This window comes from Hyperolius riggenbachi, chromosome 1, assembly GCF_040937935.1.
Source record: "Hyperolius riggenbachi isolate aHypRig1 chromosome 1, aHypRig1.pri, whole genome shotgun sequence".
Lineage (NCBI taxonomy): Eukaryota > Metazoa > Chordata > Amphibia > Anura > Hyperoliidae > Hyperolius > Hyperolius riggenbachi.
This window is the reverse complement of record NC_090646.1, coordinates 456621988-456642622: the sequence shown is the minus strand read 5'-3', so window position 1 is coordinate 456642622 and position 20635 is coordinate 456621988. Positions and strand designations below refer to the sequence as shown.

The 20635-nt window shown below is 43.4% G+C and overlaps 1 protein-coding gene across 3 annotated transcripts in view; it reads right to left on the bottom strand.

Moving 5' to 3' along the window:
• Positions 1 to 4628: 4628 nt before the first annotated feature.
• The window catches only part of TPST2 (tyrosylprotein sulfotransferase 2), an 88868-nt gene continuing 72861 nt past the window's right edge, over positions 4629 to 20635 (bottom strand). For all 3 annotated transcript variants that reach the window (XM_068238846.1, XM_068238838.1, XM_068238829.1), the window contains 4 exons: positions 18791 to 18989; positions 15992 to 16042; positions 14487 to 14529; positions 4629 to 5287 (listed from right to left, as the gene is read on the bottom strand). In XM_068238846.1, coding sequence (XP_068094947.1) covers positions 14500 to 14529; positions 15992 to 16042; positions 18791 to 18989 — 280 coding nt within the window. In that variant the 3' untranslated portion in view covers positions 4629 to 5287; positions 14487 to 14499. The remainder of the gene's footprint in view (positions 5288 to 14486; positions 14530 to 15991; positions 16043 to 18790; positions 18990 to 20635) is intronic.

Sequence of the window (20635 nt, the reverse complement as noted above, 5' to 3'; positions counted from 1 at the left end):
GCACAAATCCACAACATAGGCTTTAGTTCATAAACAACAGGGGGTTACACTTTATTCAGCGCTCCAAGTTACAAGTTATAACCCCTGATGATGGCGTAAGCTGAAACCGTGGTCAGGTAGGAGAGCGGGCTACTCTTAAAGGGAAGGTTCAGGGAGGGGATTAAAAAAATAAAAATAAATTTCCACTTACCTGGGGCTTCCTCCAGCCTGTGGCAGGCAGGAGGTGCCCTCGCCGCCGCTCCGCAGGCTCCCGGTGGTCTCCGGTGCCCGACCTGGCCAGGCCGGCTGCCAGGTCGGGCTCTTCTGCGCTCCATTTCCTGGCACTTCTGCGTCCCACGCCGACGTCATCGGACGTCCGCCGGGCTGTACTGCGCAGGCGCAGAAGTACTGCGCCTGCGCAGTACAGCCCGGCGGACGTCCGATGACGTCAGCGCGCCGGCGTGGGATGCAGAAGTGCCAGGAAATGGAGCGCAGAAGAGCCCGACCTGGCAGCCGGCCTGGTCGAGTCGGGCACCGGAGACCACCGGGAGCCTGCGGAGCAGCGGCGAGGGCACCTCCTGCCTGCCACGGGCTGGAGGAAGCCCCAGGTAAGTGGAAATTTATTTTTATTTTTTTAATCCCCTCCCTGAACCTTCCCTTTAAAGGATCAGAAATGGTCTAAACGTGTATAAGGTGTATGTGACCATTCAGTCCATACAAATACCTTAGAAGCGATTTGATGCAATTAGGGTCCAGTGTGCATGGACCCTCAATGTAAGTTATGTGTTTTTAACTTGTAAAAGTGACAGCGCTGAGGATTTTACATACTTGTTTATACTATTTCATTGTGGATTGGATAACCTCTGGCAGCTGATCTTGTTCCGTTTTGGTGCTCATATCTTTTTCTTCAAGTACATACAGGTGATGACACGCCTGTATCTTTAAAAAGGGGTTAAAAATAATGTAAATATATTCTATTAAAAATAATATAAGTGCATTCCATTGATCAGGGCCTCGTTTAAAAGTTATTTTAGGCACATTAAAGTATAAATACACTAACACTGTAAAGCAGACATCCAGGTTTGCTGATTAAAGCACAATAACGTTTTTCTAAGTAACATCTGTTCATTAAAATTTCCATCATGCAGTAGTTATGAGATGACTCTGGCTTGGCTGTTATGGGTCAGTGCACTTTACACATCATTTACTGCTCTTTGTGCTGTCTTGGGTCTAGTTTACATAAATGCTAATCAAGCATATAAACGCCACTAAAACGTTCTAGTGTGTAATCTCCGTTCATGGCAGTGGGCCAGTAAACACGGCTTTAAAAACACCATAACACCACAAATGCAATATGCACACATTTCAAGTATTTTTGAAAAAAATCCTGTAAGGTGAGCCTTGGCAGAGAAGCACACCTGTAGTTGCCGTGTGCACACTTAGTTAAAGGGGCAGTATGGCGAAACATTTTAAAATATGTGTAAACATATGCAAATAAGAAGTACATTTTTTCCAGAGTAAAATGAGCCATAAATTACTTTTCTCCTATGCTGCTGTCGCTTACAGTAGGTAGTAGAAATCAGACAGAAGCGGCAGGTTTTGGACGAGTCCATCTCTTCATAGGGGATTCTCAGGGAATTAATTATTTTCAAACGCACTTAGTCAATGGCAGTTGCTCTGTACAACTGCCAAAAAACTTCTTATTTGTTTATGTTTGCACATATTTTAAATTTTACAATTTTTTGCCATAGTGCCCATTTAAAATGGAACGAATATACATAAGAATATACATAGTAATCAATTGTAAAAATGTCACCTTTGTTTAAAACATAAATTGCTACAACATGTATCAGTCTGCTCATCCTACAAGTGTATCTAGCTGCATAGAGCATTACAGCTCTGTTGGAGCATTAGCTGTACTTATCTGAAAGCTGACACAATCTATACTTTCCTGGTAGGAAGTCTAGCTGTGCATGTGGCCGTTTCTGCAGATCAAACAGAAGTAACAAATCTGTATGTTTCAGGAAACCTTTGTGATGTAGCTCTGAAATGAAGGGATTGTTTTTTTGTTTTGTTTTTTAAATCCAGAAGAATGTTGTATCAGACACTAAACCGTAACCAAGGATTGAACTTCGTTCCAGTCAGTAGCTGATACCCTTTGCCACAAGAATTCTTTACCTTTTCCTAAACTGATCATCAGGGGGCTCTATATAGCTGATATTGTGGTGACCCCTCCCACAGTGTGATGATTGTGGGAGCCTTGTTGCATTGTGAGAAATAAGAGCTGTTTCCAACTGCCAAAAAGCATAATCTCCTTCCACAGACATCACTTGCCAGCATTAAAGAAGTCACCATTTTATAAATGTCAGAATGTAAATCAGGGAAAGGAAAGATTTTACAATGGGCAAATACTGACTAAATCATTTATACATAATTATTGTAAAAATGAAGCACTTTTTTCATTACATTATTTTCACTGGAGTTCCTCTATAAAGCGGATTTACATATTGGTTCTTTCACAGCACCCAGATACCTTCTGCTATGGCTGTGTTTTCTGCAGCCTTGAGTGGTAGTGGTAGCTGTCAAGGTTCAATGAACTCTACGGCTCTATAACTGAGTGCACCGTTTCCAAATGCCTTTAAGGGCAGGTGAATACAGCATGGTCTGTCTTGTGGAATTAATACATAAATTGTGGTAAAAACCAAGTGAAACATTCAAAGTGTGAAAGGATTCAGTAAGATGTAGAAGTTAGAACCTGTTTGTGAATCTTTGCTGCTGATATTTCATGTCCATAGGACTATCCATCTCAATATGAGAGGAAGAGGAAGTAAGGCAACTTCTCTGTAATGAGGACAAAGAGAGCAATAGCAACTTCCACATTCCTAAGGGATGTTTTCCACTAAATGCATTTTGCATTGTGATTACAATTACTATCAGATGGCAATAACTATAGGTGCTCACTCAACTGCTGTTAACCGCATAGGGATGTTTCCATTAGCACGATGCGTCGGCAATACAATTTTCCCTAATAGCAGCCATCCTGCCTGCTGCCTTTTTTTATGCACTTGAGCTCCTATACAAAGCCTAGGACTGCAAGAAATAGGCAGATTCAACAATTCAAAATATTTTCCAGTACATTTTATTCCCCTGTCGGACATTGCAAACTCACTGCACACCTATCAGATCGTGTTTCTTAGTGGAAAAGAGCCATAACTCCTTTTCACACAATCCAAATCTAAAATAAAACATTAGCTGGATCTCAAATACAGATTGTAAAATGTAACCCAGTGAGTGGCAGCTGCTGTTGGCAATGCTGTTACTTTCCCCCTAGCACAATCAAAAAAAGCCTACCAATCATTCTTTAATAATCCAATACGAACTGGAAACTGGACAGTGGTTAAAGTGCTGATTCCTTCCCCACAAGAGATAAAACAAGTCGGCAGCAATCCCAAAGTGCAACTGAAAGCACTCTAGTGGGCTCCGGGCCTAAGAATGGGTATGATACTGCTCTGTGCTATGCTTCCTATTTCTGTGGATGTAACTTCCTGGACACAGACAGAAACAGATGTGCAGAAAGCAATGATCAGACTTCACAGATATGCAAGTGAAATTTTCACACACGGATTTTTGTGTTCATCTATAACGCAATTGGATACCTTTGTCCTTTTTAAAAAAAAATAAAAATCAGAATCTTTAAAGGATACATGTGACATGATGAGATAGACATGTGTATGTACCGTGATTAGCACACAAATAACTGTGCTGTGTTCTTTTTTTTTCTTTTTCTCTGCCTGAAAGAGTTAAACATCTGGTATGCAAGTGGCAGTTCCTGTCTGAATCAGGACTGAGTCAGACTAAAGTAGTACCCTCACTGATAAGAAAGTACAACTATAAAACATTTTCCTAGCAGAAAACAGCTTTTGAGTGCAAAAAAGAGATTAAAAAAAAGTAAATAGTTCATAGATTTTAGCTCTGGCATACTTCAATGAATGTGTCATTGAGCAGAAACAATAAAACAGTACAAACTTGAAAAGTAGATTTAAATATAAAATAAGACTGTGGAATATCTTAAAAAGTCATTTTTAGGAGAAGGAAGATAGATACAACTGTTCATTTCATTAGTTTATTTTCACCTCATGTGTCCTTTAAGGCCCCTTTTACACTTGCATTGTAAACCTATGGTAAGTTACCCTGTTTTACCACAGGCTAACGCAATGGCAATGCCAGGCAGTAGGGCTTGGCATGCTGACCGCGTCGTGTTGCGCCAAAAGTGCCCCATCCACCACTGCAAAATCAACAGCTGGGTTACCGCTGGACTTCCACAGCAACGCAGCGGCGGAAGTAATGTAAGTCAATGGGCTACGCATACATTTTTAAAATGTTGGTGGCGACGGTGCGGAATGACAGGAATATGGCGGGGAATCCCAGTGACATACTTACTGTCCAGCAGAGAGTATGTCACAGGGTGAGGGGGCAGCGCTATTCATAGGACACTGCCGCGCACTCCGCAAATTCATATGTTTGTGGTTATGTGCGTTGCGATGCGCCGAGAGCGGGGCACTGCACCTCAAATGCACATTTCAAGTGAAAAAAAACGCCTAAAGATTACAAGTGAGGCATTAGTGTACAACAAAAGACAAAAACAAATATTTGGCACTTCATTAAAACGGTTTAATATAATGAAATAGGAATGGAAACTGAATGCAATGACTGAATCATATATTAAAATTTAAATAGAGATTTGTAGAATACATTTAAAAGTCACTAGTTTAACACTTCTACAGCAATGAGCTTTTCTGGTATTACTTCTTGCTTTGATGCCTCTGAAGCCAACAGACTTACAGTGCACCAGCTTCTTCTTTTAACGGTAGAAAAGTAAACGAAAAACACAATTTATTGCCTTTGCGCCTTCATCCATTCAGTCAGTGACATTTAAAAACAAAGGGGTGTGAGATAGCAGAGCCCAGTCCGCTAATTCACTTAGCTGGTAAATGCTGGGCAGTTACAGAGCAATGCTGTACCGTTGTGGTCCGAAGGGCTGTGATGCCTTATAAAAGAGTGACTGCAGACTCTGGAATGAGTTAATGATCACATTGCCTCCATAGTAAGGTCAGGTGAGCTACAGAAGTCACTTTATACTTCCAGCTGTGAAAGAATCCAGCAGTACAAACATGTGCAAATACATTCACTCTGGACAGTCACAGTTTTGGCAATATTTATCAAGCAATATGCTTGGATATCTAGTTTCCTTTCACAACTGTAAGGACTATTTTCTCTTCAGGCTTTTTATAGGACTTAACATCCAACCCTGCAAACAGATAAGAAAAAGAACAGGTTAGTGTTTTTTTGCATATTACAATGGTGGTATAAACATAAAATACAATATGCTTGATTTATTATAGCTGGAGAACACTGAAGAGCGATAAATGATTCAGCAAACATGGACTGGATTTTTTTTCTTGCTACTAAGTGGCATAGGCTTTCTATCTTCATCTGCAGGATATGAATATATTTCACAGTTTTAAAGATTCAGGCTGGGGGCACACTTGTTCAAATTGCAGGTGATTTCATGCAACTGCAATTTCAGGAAGCATCTGCGATTCTGCAATGCAATGTTTCTGTGTTTTAAAAACTGACAACGTGCACTACTTTTCCACATACGGTTACTCACTGACAATTGAGTATTGAAAAAAAAAAAGCCCATGTTTAAACGCAGACAATCGCTCATATTGTATGGAAAATTGCATGCGAGAGATCACTTGCGTTTTCCACCAACACAAGTGTTAACTCTCCCTCGAATTAACAGTCTGCATTTTTAATGGGGAATTTCCTTCATTTTGACAGAGGAACTGTACTTAAACAAAAAAAAAAAAAAGAGACCTTCGGGAGGGGTAAGCCGCTGGTATCCTGAGGATTCCCCATCCTCCCGGATCCAGCGATAGGAGCCCCTGAAAAATAAGCTGACAGGCTGGTTGGCTGTGGCGCAGGCACAGTAGTGGCTGAAATATTTACCTTTAGCGCTCCTGCGCAGCAGCAGCTTTCCAATGGGCTCTGGCAAAAATAGCCAAGCCAGATCAGGTCTGCTTTACTGCATATGCAGCTTGCACCTGCGCAGTAGAGCGGACCTGATCGGGCCCGGCTATTTCCACCAGAGCCAATCAGAAAGCCGCTATTGTACTGGAGTGCAGAAGTTAAATATTGAAATGGCCGCTGGTTATGGGCTGCCAATGCTGGATCCCGGTAGGTGAAGAGCACAGGGAAAGCCTTGATAGGATCCAGAGGCTTACCCGTCCCAAGGTAAGTACCCCCCAAAGGCTGTTTTTTATGTTACAGATCCTCTTTAAGTAAGACTGTTATGTGCTAGCCTTACTGAGCTTTGCTGGCTGCCTCCCCTCCCATTACCGTACCTGTTTTGATGCTATAGTCCCCCCTTTCTTCTGGCTTGCTCCCAGAGATCTGCAGGACTAGTGGCCTATGGATAACTGACCTCAACTCTTTTATCACCCTGAGTAGATGCAAATCTGGCCTGAATATGGTAATCTGGGAACAATCTTCAGCTGTATTGTGAGACAATGTTGTCAAACATTCAATATCAACTTTAGTTCATTCATCCACAATCAAGTTCTCAGCCTTCCTCCTTTCTTTCTGTACATTTTTTTAAGTTGACTTAATATCACCATCACCGGTTTTTGTTTTTTTTAACTTCCTTCCAATGTTGCTAATCTTTTATAGGTTTTCTTATACTTCTTATATTACATTGATGCAGATATAACCCCCTCATGCTTAGAGCCCTAAATGCATTCCTAACTTAAAGGCAAATAAGCCTTCTATCAACAGGCTAGAGGTTATATTGCACACCATTGTGGTATGCACAGTGCTGGGTGAAATAAATGTGACATAGTGAGAACTGCAGAGAGGTCACATGCACACACCCACAGCATGAACTTCACTCATATTAATTTAGAGAAACCCGAGAGCGAAAAAATAAAAATAAACATAACATTTACAACCACTTATTTATCAAACTTTTAACAACACCCTAAGTTCTGATAGGACTCAATCGGAAGTTGAAAAACACTTAAAGCACACCTGAAGTGAAAGGAATTTGGAGGCTGACATTTTTATTTCCTATTAAACAATACTAGTTGCTGGGCAGTCTTGCTGATTTTTCTGGCATTAGTAGTGTCTGAATCACGCTCCTGAAAAAAGCATGTGGATAAGCCAGTCAGTCTTCAGCCAGAAACATATGATTTGCATGCTTGTTCAGGGTCTATGGCTAAAGTTATTACAGGCAGTGGATTAGCAGGGCAGCCAGGCAATTTGCATCGTTTAAAAGAAAATAAATATGGCAGCCTCCCTATTCTTCTCAAGTCAGGTGTGGCTTTAATAGCAGATAATTCAATACTTTTCCATTATCCAGACAAGTTTGGTTCCAGTTGTTACATTTGAAAGACTGAAAATAAAAAATGAGGAGTGTGGACCCAGCCGCTGCTACAAGAGGTACATTAAGCTCCGCTGCCAACTCTACAGGCTTGTGCAGAGGGGACTCTGGGTGCTCAGACACCCTCCTTGTTCAATAATGCGGTGCGCCAGTGATGTAAGAGCAAGACAAATAACATTTAGGCCTCTTGCACACTGCATGCGATTTCGATTTTTTTTATACAATCTGATTTCCAAAGTAATGTCAATGTTTCCCAATGGTTCAGTTCCCACTATATGCGTTTCAACTGAAAGCTTTTTCACAATGCACTGCTATGGAAAAACGCATACTAACGCACACTAATGCAAACCAATGCAATAAGTGTAAAAGGACCCTCACTGAACAGGAAGAGCCGAGATTCAAACCCAGGTCTCCTGTGTCAGAGGCAGTGCCCTTAAAGGAAAGGTTCAGGGAGGGTGGGTAAAAAATAAAAATCAAATTCCACTTACCCGGGGCTACCTCCAGCCCGTGGCAGGCAGGAGGTGCCCTCGCCGCCGCTCCGCAGGCTCCCGGTGGTCTCCGGTGGCCGACCCGACCTGGCCAGGCCGGCTGCCAGGTCGGGCTCTTCTGCGCTCCAAGGCCCGGAACTTCTGCGTCCCACGCCGGCGCGCTGACGTCATCGGACGTCCTCCGGGCTCTACTGCGCATGCGCAGTACTTCTGCGCCTGCGCAGTAGAGCCCGGAGGACGTCCGATGACGTCAGAGCGCCGGCGTGGGACGCAGAAGTTCCGGGCCTTGGAGCGCAGAAGAGCCCGACCTGGCAGCCGGCCTGGCCAGGTCGGGTCGGCCACCGGGAGCCTGCGGAGCGGCGGCGAGGGCACCTCCTGCCTGCCACGGGCTGGAGGAAGCCCCGGGTAAGTGGAATTTGATTTTTATTTTTTACCCACCCTCCCTGAACCTTCCCTTTAACCAATACACTAGCCAGCTACTATATTGTATCGCCTGCATTTAGGAAAAAAAAAAACACTATGCTGCTGCCTTCATAAGTGAAGATGTGCTGTGCCCGTCCCCTTTCCTGTACTTTATACTGACAGGCACTGTTGCATATTGCAAGTTTCGTCCTGAAGTGGCAGCCTGCACAACATGTGAACAAGTTGCCTGTATCCTATGTGGAGAATGCCAGACCCGACTTTCACAACCCCTGCTGCGGCCGTGAGTGGCAGCTGGTAGGTAAGAGGTTTAACTGGCACTGTTCTTTCTAGGCTGTAATTCTTTCAGTCTTCCTTATGCCTCCCTCCCATTCTGTCTATGAGCCTTCTTTTACCACTTCTCCTTCCCTCCTTTTGCTGAAGGGTTACTGCTGGCTGCATTTGTATGGAGCAGTACACTCATTGTCACTACATGTCCACAACAGTCTGCCTCTACGTCTCACCCACTACTTGTCCACTTCCATTTGTCAATATTCTTACCCCACTGCCTGCTATCACCATCCGTCCTTACTAGTCGCCTGCTACCCTAACTGTACTACTATAATATCATTGTTATATTCTGCAGGGGTGTTCCGGAAAGCACTATCAGTTGGGAGGTAGGGGGACCTGTGGGGCCCATCAGCCGGATCTGGACAATTGCCCTGTATTTCCCCCGTCCCGCCCAGCTACTTTTTCATACCACCGGGCTGAAAAAAATTTCTGGGGAGAACACTGCAGTCCCATCTACTTCTATAAGCAAGTTCTCCTACTTTTCTCTTCTCTCCCAGTTCCATGATGTACACTTGCAGTCCACTATCCAGTCCATTGCCATTATATGACTCTTTTTCAACTGATTCTTACACCGTATTAAGGAAATTTTCTTCTTGCACCCACAATAAATAAATTATAATGACACATGGTATACAGCTTCCCTTTATTAAAGGAATACTATCGATGTATGCATTTATTTTTAAATGCTGTATGTTGTAGCACACATTAGGGCAAGTACTAGGAGCAATTTGACTCCTCACACAGCTGTTCCTCTCAGCTGTAAAATCCTCCTCAGTTTTGGCGTCAGTGTTGGATACAAAATGTATCTAATACTGAGGGCTCCCAGAGGGCTAGACCATGTCTCTGCAAAGGGGAGATGCTATCAACTCCTCAGTTTATAGTTTAATTATCACCTTGCTGAAAGAATCTTGTTGATATGGTGGTAAGGGGTTAAAGATTCTAGCAATGTGTGTTTATTATCTTTGCTTCTCTTTACTGATAAAGATACTAATAATGCTAATTGTAGACAGTGGTCTGCCCCTCAGCAGCTTGTAAAGTGGATGCAGCCTGGAGTGAATCACCTCAAGCAGGCAGCCAGTCTGAGGATAAACACAGACTCCTGGTATAGCTAGTTATATTCCAGCAATATTACAGCTCATTTAGTTACCTGTTACCATCTCAGATCAGCCTATTTCTCCTCATGTCTCCTGCATGCTGTGAGTGACACAGTGAAATATATTTGTGAGCTGTGTGACAGAGTAACCAAGCAGCTCAGGGTGACCCAAACTACTATGAGCTGTGTGAGAAATGAATTTTTAAGCAGGGATAGCGAGAGAGAGACCTGGGTGAATAAATAAAGTGCCCCTAGCACTAGTGGTAATGTGTACACTAATATAGAGTATTAAAAAAAAAAAAGTCGTTTCAATCGATAGTATTCCTTTAAGTTGTTTTCACTTATTCTTACACTGGACCTTCATCTCCTTAAATTACAATTCTATATGGCAGTTTCTTGGAAGTAAAATGTCATATTGTGCTCCTTTTGCAAATTATTTTCATTAAAAGGACTCCTTTTCACCCAATGAGACATACACGAACTAATATGCTCCTTCTTTGGGAGGTCCCAAATGAAAAATCAATTAAAGGAGTTATCAGGCAAAAAAAAATGAGTTTCACTTACCTGGGGCTTCTACCAGCCCCATGCAGCCATCCTGTGCCCTCGTAGTCACTTACTGCTGCTCTGGTCCCCCCCTCCATCAGCTAGTTTAGTTTAGTTTAGACCCTCGGGGTCGGCGGGCCGCATTGTGTACATTTTTACGCATTCCCACGGGTGCATGAACATTAACACATACATTTTTACGTGTTAGTGGTTCAACGCGTAAAAATGTACGCGTTAAACTACTAACGCGTAAAAATATATGTGTTAATGTTCCTGCACCAGTGGGAATGCGTAAAAATGTACGCAATGCGGCCCGCCGACCAGAGGTTGGCAAAAACTAAACTAGCTGACGGCGGGGGACTGGAGCAGCAGTGAGTGACTATGAGGGCACAGGATGGCTGCATGGGGCTGGTAGAAGCCCCAGGTAAGTGAAACTTTTTTTTTTTGCCTGATAACTCCTTTAGAGAATCTGTACTCTAATATTCTTACACTAAAAAGCATACCATACTATTCCTTATTTTCTCCTGTGCCGCTCTGGGCTGTTTCTGCCACTCTCTGCTGCAATCCTGGCTTGTAATTAACAGTTTTAGGCAGTGTTTACAAACAAACTAACCAGCTTGTGATAGGCTCACATAAACAGAGTGTGTGAGTCATACAGAGTGTGCAGGGGGCCTGCAGAGGGTGTGTATCGCTTCTATCCAATCACAAGCAGCCCTGCACATTCCACACATTCATGCCTTAGCCCGACAGAGGAAAGGAGATAAGATTTATTACAGAGACAGTGCAATTAGGAAAGGCTGCAGTAAGCCAGAGCACATTAGAAAAGGCATAGGAACTTATAGGATAGAAGAACTAAGGCTGAAAAATTTGTTACAGAGTCTCTTTAAGTGCTCATAAGCTTTTTAGTGTGGAGCAGCACTCTGGCTGACCATCCACGATATGGGGTGAGGCGTGCAGAAAACACTTCCTGGGCACCACAGGATTTTCAGTAACGTTGTTTTGTAGAGATCTGCACCACCCCAAAACATAATTGTATGTCTTTTTAACTTTAATAAACAAAAATGAACACTTTGAGGTGGTGTGGATCTGTACAAAACGACGTTAAAGCGAACCTTAAGTCTACTAAAAAAAATGAGATTTACTCACCTGGGGCTTCCCTCAGCCCCCAGCAGCCGATCGGTGCCCTCGCAGCTCCGCTCCGATGTCCCAGGACCCGCCGGCGAGCACTTCCGGTTTGGCCGTCACCGGCCGACAGGCATGGGAACGCGAGTGATTGTTCGCGTTCCCAGCCTGTATATCGCCCCCTATGCTGCTATTGCGGCCGGCGGGTCCTGGGACATCGGAGCGGAGCTGCGAGGGCACCGATCGGCTGCTGGGGGCTGAGGGAAGCCCCAGGTGAGTAAATCTCGTTTTTTTTTAGTAGACTTAAGGTTCGCTTTAAGTGCACATAAGGGCAATGGTTACAAATGGCACTAGGGGTAGTGGCCCCAAATGGCACTCACATGACACCTAGCAACAGAACTGTTGTCTGGATAATGCTGAAGTACATGCCTGGAGATAGAATTTTCTAGATAAGCAAGTCAAACAAAACTCCTCAGAAAATGCTCTCCTTCACTTTCTATGGTCCATGTTCTGTGTGGGACTCATGATGATACCAAACATCAGAGTGAGCACTCTACTCCAATTACACAACTGTCGACTTGTGAGTCTAATTAAAGAAAATAGCTTGCATGAAAAATCCTTGTGTCCAAATAGTTTATGATCTTTTCTAAGGGTACCAACTAATGTGTCCAGGTCATTTTAAAATATCAGTTCAATAATCAATACTTTATACAGTGGGATGCAAAAGTTTGAGCAACCTTGTTAATCGTCATGATTTTCCTGCATAAATCGTTGGTTGTTACGATAAAAAATGTCAGTTAAATATATCATATAGGAGACACACACAGTGATATTTGAGAAGTGAAATGAAGTTTATTGGATTTACAGAAAGTGTGCAATAATTGTTTAAATAAAATTAGGCAGGTGCATAAATTTGGGCAATTTTATTGATTTCAAAACCTTTAGAACTAATTATTGGAACTCAAATTAGCTTGGTAAGTTCAGTGACCCCTGACCTACATACACAGGTGAATCCAATTGTGAGAAAGAGTATTTAAGGGGGGTAAATTGTAAGTTTCCCTCCTCTTAATTTTCTCTGAAGAGTAGCAACATGGGAGTCTCAAAACAACTCTCAAATGACCTGAAGACAAAGATTGTTCACCATCATGGTTTAGGGGAAGAATAAAGAAAGCTGTCTCAAGAGATTTCAGCTGTCTGTTTCCACAGCTAGGAACATGTTGAGGAAATGGAAGACCACAGGCTCAGTACAAGTTAAAGTGGACCCAAATTAAAAATACAAGATTTCAGAAATAAAATCTATTTTCTAAATTCTAATCATAAATAGCAGCCTTTTTTCAGCTGCATGATGACAAATATAAAATATTTTACATTTATTGGAGGAACTCCTCCCTTCCTTTCAAATTGCCGGGATTTTTCCGGCAAACTGGTGGAGTAGATGGTGTCTGGCAATGGAGGAATTGCTAATGGCTGCCCCCAGTATAACCCTAGCTATGAAAAGAGAAGGGTGAAAAGCATGCACTGAAATGATCATAGGTTTGAAGAAGTGTTTATTTATCTTTGTATGTGTCAGAGTGGTGCAACTAAATATTTTTAATTAAAAAAAATGTTTGGTTTGGGTCCGCTTTAAGGCTCGAAGTGGCAGACCAAGAAAAATCTCGGATAGACAGAAGCGACTAATGGTGAGAACAGTCAGAGTCAACCCACAGACCAGCACCAAAGACCTTCAACATCATCTTACTGCAGATGGAGTCACTGTAGATCGTTCAACCATTTGGCGTACTTTACACAAGGAGATGCTGTATGCGAGAGTGATGCAGAGGAAGCCTCTTCTCCGCCCACAGCACAAACAAAGCAGCTTGAGGTATGCTAAAGAATATTTGGACAAGCATGCTTCATTTTGGAATAAAGTGCTGTGAACTGATGAAACAAAATTTAGTTATATGGGCATAACAAGGGGCGTTATGCATGGAGTAAAAAGAACACAGCATCCCAAGAAAAACACCTGCTATCTACAGTAAAATATGGTGGTGGTTCCATCATGCTGTAGGACTGTGTGGCCAGTACAGGGACTGGGAATCTTGTCAAAGTTGAGGGACGCATGGATTCCACTCAGTATCAGCAGATTCTGGAGACCAATGTCCAGGAATCAGTGACAAAGCTGAAGCTGCACCGGGGCTGGGTCTTTCAACAAGACAACAACCCTAAACACTGCTCAAAATCCACTAAGGCATTCATGCAGAGGAACAAGTACAACGTTCTGGAATGGCCATCTCAGTCCCCAGACCTGAATATAATTAAAAATCTGTGGTGTGAGTTAAAAAAAGCTGTCCATGCTCGGAAGCCATCAAACCTGAATGAACTAGAAATGTTTTGTAAAGAGGAATGGTCCAAAATACCTTCAACCAGAATCCAGATTCTTATTGGAACCTACAGGAAGGGTTTAGAGGCTGTAATCTCTGCAAAAGGAGGATCTACTAAATATTGATTTCCTTTCTTTTTTGTGGTGCCCATATTTATGCACCTGCCTAATTTTGTTTCAACAATTATTGCACACTTTCTGTAAATCTAATAAACTTAATTTCACTTCTCGAATATCACTGTGTGTCTTTCCTACATGATTATTTAACTGACATTTTTTATTTTTTATTTTTTAACGAATTATACAGGAAAATCATGACGATTAACAAAGTTGCCCAAACTTTCTAATCCCACTGTATCTTTGCCTGCTTGTTTTCCTTAATTTACACATCAATGACCTTCAAATATAGGTGGGACAATCGATTTTCATTTAATCTCTTTTAAAGAGGTATAAGGCACTTTTTGAACGAGCTGTTAAAAAGTACCAACAAATTTGCCACAGGACAAGTGCTCCAATACGCAGGAACAAATATTCAGCTTGTGAACTGGATCCCAGCAGCTTCCTAAAAAAGCCTTTCCAGACAAATGTTCAGCTTTACAAAGGAATCTTACTTTGTATGACTGATAGTTATCATACTATTAAATCAGCAAAGCAAATTCATTTCAGAACATTAATCAACATTCACAGAACGTCAGACAATTAAAGCGTTACCTAAAACTTGCTGTCACCAGTGCGATGAGTTATTCTGATGTAGCTGTAAAAAAAAACAAAAAAAACAACACACGTTATGATGTAGCTGCCTCACTCAATAATCATTAAATCAGAACTACAGGAAAGTGTCAATGCACTGGCCACCGAGCAGGAATGACATTTATAATCTACACTTTTCTGATTAAAACAATGGCCACAATTCACGGACATCAGGCTGATGATGAGGCACTAGCACTGCTGGTAAGGGTGCATTTATTGGTTTAGCAATAATAGTACACTTACAGTGCATACATGGAGTGGTTCATAGCGGCTGTGTGGGCAGCAGGACAGAGGACCCCGGGAAGGATTATTATTATTTAGTATTTATATAGCACCGTTATCTTCTGCAGAACTGTACAGAGTATACATTTGTCTTTTGTCACTTAACTGTCCCTCAGAGGGGCTCACAATCTAATCCCTACCATAGTCTTATGTATGTATTGTGTAGTGTATGTATCGTAGTCTAAGGCAAATTTAGGGGGAAGCCAATTAACGTATCTGTAGGTTTTTGGGATGTGGGAGGAAACTGAAGTGGCCGGGGGAACCCCACACAGACATGGGGAGAATGTACAGTACAAGCTCCTTGCAGATGTTGACCTGGCTGGGATTTGAACTGGAGACCCAGAGCTGCAAGGCAAGTGCGTTAACCACTATGCCACTGTGCTGCCCGGATGACTGTTTCACGCCCCTGGCACTTGCCCACCTACAGGATCTGACAAGGCAGCGTGTCACCATGACATGGGTTGAATGGCCAGTGCGGCGTGATCACTTCTGCCTACACGTCACTGGCATGCCCCTTGTAAGCAGAGCACCCCAGGACACTTCAAACAAACAGTAATGTATAATCCTATTGTCATTCCTACAGAAGTAGCTGCAGGTGACGTGCACACTATATCCGTTACAGCACAGGTAAAAGATATGGCACAAAAACCCTGGTGTGCACAGATGGCAATGTTATGTCAGTGCAGACCAGTGTGGCCAGACATTCTCCTCTAAAGAGGAAGCTACTTATTAGAGACTACTACGAGTTGGACAACTAGGGGGAGGAGAGGGGAAGGAGTGAAGGACGTATGCTATCCCAAACTTAGAACGGAATAAGGCCGGTGCATAGGAATAATGGGCTGGTACTGGTGGGCTGGGCTGGTACAGAATGCATGCTGGGTTGAAAGAAGTGGGAAAGTGAGTGAAAGAGAAGATTAAAGCGTCCCAGAGTTGACCTCTTTCCATGTATACAATGCAAGTCTTTTGATTGCAAAACCAATAAACGCACCCTTATCAGCAGTGCTAGCCTCTATCCCTCTCTGCATCCTTTTTTAATGTTTTTATCCCCAATAAGAGTTCTTCACGAGTTTTGTAGAAGAGACTATGAAGAGCTTGATACCACGAAAGCAGAAAGCACAAACATTTTGGATGATGAGTGCTCAGATATACACACTAGACATGCTTAAAAAAAAATAATGTCTCACCTGAACATAACCTTTCAGACTGCTTGGAGTTTTAAAATCTCCTTTCAAGATCTGGAAAAAACAAAACTTCTCAATAAAACAGTATAAAAATAACAGTGATCATTAGAATATACCGTATTTCGCGCCGTATAAGACGCTCCGGAATATAAGACGCACCCAGGTTTAGAGGGCAAAAACCAGGAAAAAAAAATAATCCTAAACCTGGTGCATCCATATTCCAGGAGCGTCTTGTACATATCCTTGTGTGTCCTCATGTGTGCTCCTGTGCCCCCCATATCCTCATGTGTCCTTCTGTGTGTCCTCCTGTGCCCCCATGTGTCCTCCTGTGCCCCCATGTGTCCTTCTGTACCTCCCATGTGTCCTCCTGTGTGTCCTTCTGTGCCCCCCATGTGTCCTGTGTCCTCATGTACCCCCCCCACGTGTCCTTCTGTGCCCCCCACGTGTCCTTCTGTGCCCCCCATGTGTCCTCCTGTGCCCCCATGTGTCCTTCTGTACCTCCCATGTGTCCTAATGTGCCCCCCATGTGTCCTTCTGTGCCCCCCATGCCTCCTGTGTCTTCATGTGCCCCCCCACGTGTCCTTCTGTGCCCCCCATGTGTCCTCCTGTGTGTCCTCATGTGTGCTCCTGTGCCCCTATATGTCCTCCTGTGCCCCCCATATGTCCTCCAGTGCCCCCCATACGTCCTCCAGTGCCCCCCATACGTCCTCCAGTGCCCCCCATACGTCCTCCAGTGCCCCCCATATGTCCTCTACCCCCCCCCCCCAGCCTTCCTCCCTCCCACCTGCGTCTCCTGACCCCCCCGGATGGAGTGTTAATAGCGGCGGCAACTTACCTTTGGCAGGCTCCTGCGCTGATCCTATATCATCGCGCTGCCCCCCCCCCCCCCCCCGCTAGCCTCCTCTGCCTCCCCCCTCTGTATCTGGCCCCCCCGGGTGAATGAATAAGTATCGGCAGCTTACCTCCGCAGTGCGCCCGTGATGACTGCAGACGTCCGGCTTCCAGGCACTTCTCGCTCTAGTGGCCGGCTTGAACTGATGACGCGCAGTTCAAAGCCGGCCACTAGAGCGAGAAGTGCCTGGAAGCCGGACGTCTGCAGTCATCGCGGGCGCACTGCGGAGGTAAGCTGCCGATACTTATTCATTCACCCGGGGGGGCCAGATACAGAGGGGGGAGGCAGAGGAGGCTAGCGGGGGGCAGCGCGATGATATAGGATCAGCGCAGGAGCCTGCCAAAGGTACGTTGCCGCCGCTATTAACACTCCATCCGGGGGGGCCAGGAGACTCGGGCAGGCATGGGGATAGCAGGCAGGGAATCCCCAACATGGCGGCGGGTCGGCGGTTCGGAACGGCGGGCGTTATTAAGTTGGGGATTCCCTGCCTTTGCCGTATAAGACGCAGGGACTTTTTCTCCCCATTTTTGGGGGAGAAAAAGTGTGTCTTACACGGCGAAAAATACGGTACATGCAAATTATTTCCGCACATGCAGTATATAGTGGCTTTTTTGGATATGATAACGCATGTAAGTTAGTAAACTCTTGAATTTTCAGTATTTCTGTACAAGAGTTAAGTTTGACATTAGTACTTTTGAGCCCCTGAAATTAAGGGATTGTGTTAAAAAATGCTTTAGTTGCCTCACATTTTTATGCAATCGTTTTGTTTACCCCACTGAATTAAAATGGATAGTCTGCACTTCAACTACTGAGTTGTGTCACTTAAAATGCAAGTGTGGTAATGTACAGAACCAAAATTACAAAAAAACTGTGTCTGTCCAAATATTTATGGACCCAATGGTACCTCTGTATTTTTCATTCCTCTCCTTGTTCCCCCCAGTCCCTGTTATCACTCCTTGAAGAATTTGACTTTCAACAAAATCCCATTTTCAGACAGTGGGAGGCAGGTTCAGAGGAGTAAATAGGGTGGAGATGAGGAGACACTAGCCTATAGAAAGGAACACTGTGGCAAGTCTGTTCCTGTATGGAAGTTAAACTAATTATAAGGATTTAATGATTTGCAAATAATGAACAATAGTTTTTACCTTTTACGTATATTTTACACGGCATCTCAAAATTTTTCAAAACAACACTTAAACACCTTAAAGTAAACCTGGGATGGGGGACACTAAAAGATTTTATACTTATCCGGGGCTTCCTCCAGCCTGATGAGCACCAATGCATTCCTCACTGTCTTCCCGAGTGCCTCCGTTTGCTTGGTATTGGTCCCAGGAATCTGTATCGGCCACGCTATTTGGGCTCTTCTGCCCATGCGCGGAGGGGCTGTGCATGTGCAGAAGAGCAGACTGGCACAACTGAGCCAGATTACTGGGATCGATACCAGGCAAATGGAGGCACTTGAGAAGATGGTGAGGGACGCATCAGTGCTCATGGGGCTGGAGGAAGCCTCGGTAAGTATACATTTATTTATTTGTGAACCCATCTCAGGTACACTTTAAGTGCACCTGTAGTGAGAAAATTGTGGAGGTTGCCATCTTCATTCCCTTTTAAACAATGCCAGTTGTCTGGCTGTTATGCTGATCTTTTGACTTTAGTTGTTTTTGAGTCACACACCTGCAAGGAGCATGCAGCTCCTTGGAGTCAGACCAGAATCACAGCATCTGATCTACATGCTCTTTCTGGGCCGGTGTTAAAGGCAAAGAATGAGCATGGCATTGTTTATTACAATATGAAGATTCTTTTCAATTCAGGTTCCATTTAATGCCTACTTACAGTCAAAACAAATTCACAGTATGAGCACATATTTAGATGACAAGCAATAGCTTGTATTTCTATTTGTGTTTACTTACCCTGTGTGTGTTGTTGATGACTATAGCATCTGGGCTACCATATCTTGGCGGGTTAGCATAAGGATCATAGCCCAGTCTGGCAAGCATTGGGGCTATACGAGGCATGTCATCTACAATGTCTGCAGGAAGTTTTCCAACCCATTTAGACAAGGCCTCAAGATTCACAGGTTTCATTACTTGGTCTGTTGATTTCTCAGTCCTAAAAATACAGAGTGATCTATTAATGTTTAGGAAGCATTGCATATATGGCACTTTGATAACCTTTGCAGAATTTCTAAAGAAAAGTAAATAAGGTTGTTTCAACTAGATACCCGCTTTTTGCTCACTAGTGCACAAAACCTCTGGAGCTCAAATGGGGTAAAATAAATACCCAGATAATCCACCGGTTTCTGATTACATTACAGCTTCGTTAACATAGGTAGCTATGTAAAGATCTAGGGGGAAAATGTACATAGTGGTGAATCAACTTTTGGTGATTAACCTCATTAAAGTGGACCCAAACCAAACATTTTTTTTAATTCAAAATATTTAGTTGCACCACTCTGACACATACAAAGATAAATACTCCTTCAAAACTATGAGCATTTCAGTGCGTGCTTTTTCCCTTCTCTTTTCATAACTAGGGTTATACAGGTGGCAGCCATTAGCAATTCCTCCTTTGCCGGACACCACCTACTTCAGCATTTTGCCGGATTCTGTCCCGGCAATATGAAAGGAAGGGAGGGGTTCCTCCAATAAATGTAAAATATTTTAGATTTATCATCATGCAGCTGAAAAAAGGCTGATATTTATCATTATAATTTAGAAAATAGATTTTATTTCTGAAATCTTGTATTTTTAATTTGGGTCCAATTTAACAAAGATAATGGCTGCTGCTGCAAACTGTGATCTTTAGAGCTCCCCTCGACCCTGCCACCCCCTAATCATGAATACGTTTCTGGGTAAATTGATTAACACAATGGTAGTAGAGGAAAATAAACTGCTGAAATTGTTTCTTCCCTCAAACTGGTTGAGTAAGCGAAACACTTTCAGATACCAAGCTAAGGTAACTTTTCACAGCAGACATAGAAAACTGTGAATTCTCCATTTTCTGTGCATAGTACTGACATCACTAAAGTTGCAGCTCAACTCAGAAAACTAACAAAGACAGCATGTTACTTCAAGATGCAGACTTTATTTTAAAGTGAACCTTAAGTCAAATACAAAAAATGAGTTTTACTCACCTGGGGCTTCCCTCAGCCCCCTGCAGCTGATCGGTGCCCACGTAGAGTCGCTCCGATCCTCCTGCACCCGCTGGCGGCCACTTCCGGTTTTGCCATCAGCCGCCGACAGGCTGGGAATGTGAGTGATTCTTCGCGTTCCCAGCCCCAATAGTGCCCTCTATGCTGCTATTGCGGCAAGGAAGGCTTTGACTTAAGTGCCACTTTAAGTAACAGTTTGCTTTAAAGGCTGACTGGAAATCTGTAAGCAGCCAACTTCAAGGGACTCTGAGCACCTGTCATGGGTGTGCTTTTAACCCAGACGACTTCAAAAAAAGTCGTGCTATGACCCCTCTGGAGGAGCCTCTTGCAATAGCCATGCGTGTCACTTCCTCTTTCTGCTTAATTCAGTAAAGCACTCCTCTAACAGAGAAGACAGGGGTTACCCGGAAGTTTCAACATAGCTAAGATGGCAGCCGCGATTTTTAAATTGAAATCGAACTAAAACTATTTGGTGTAGAATGATGATTCAGGCATTAAATGAAAGAGGAGAGCACAAGCTACAGAAATGTATGCATCTTTAAAGGATACCCCAACTGAAATGTGACCTAATGAGATAGACATGTGTATGTACAGTGCCTAGCAC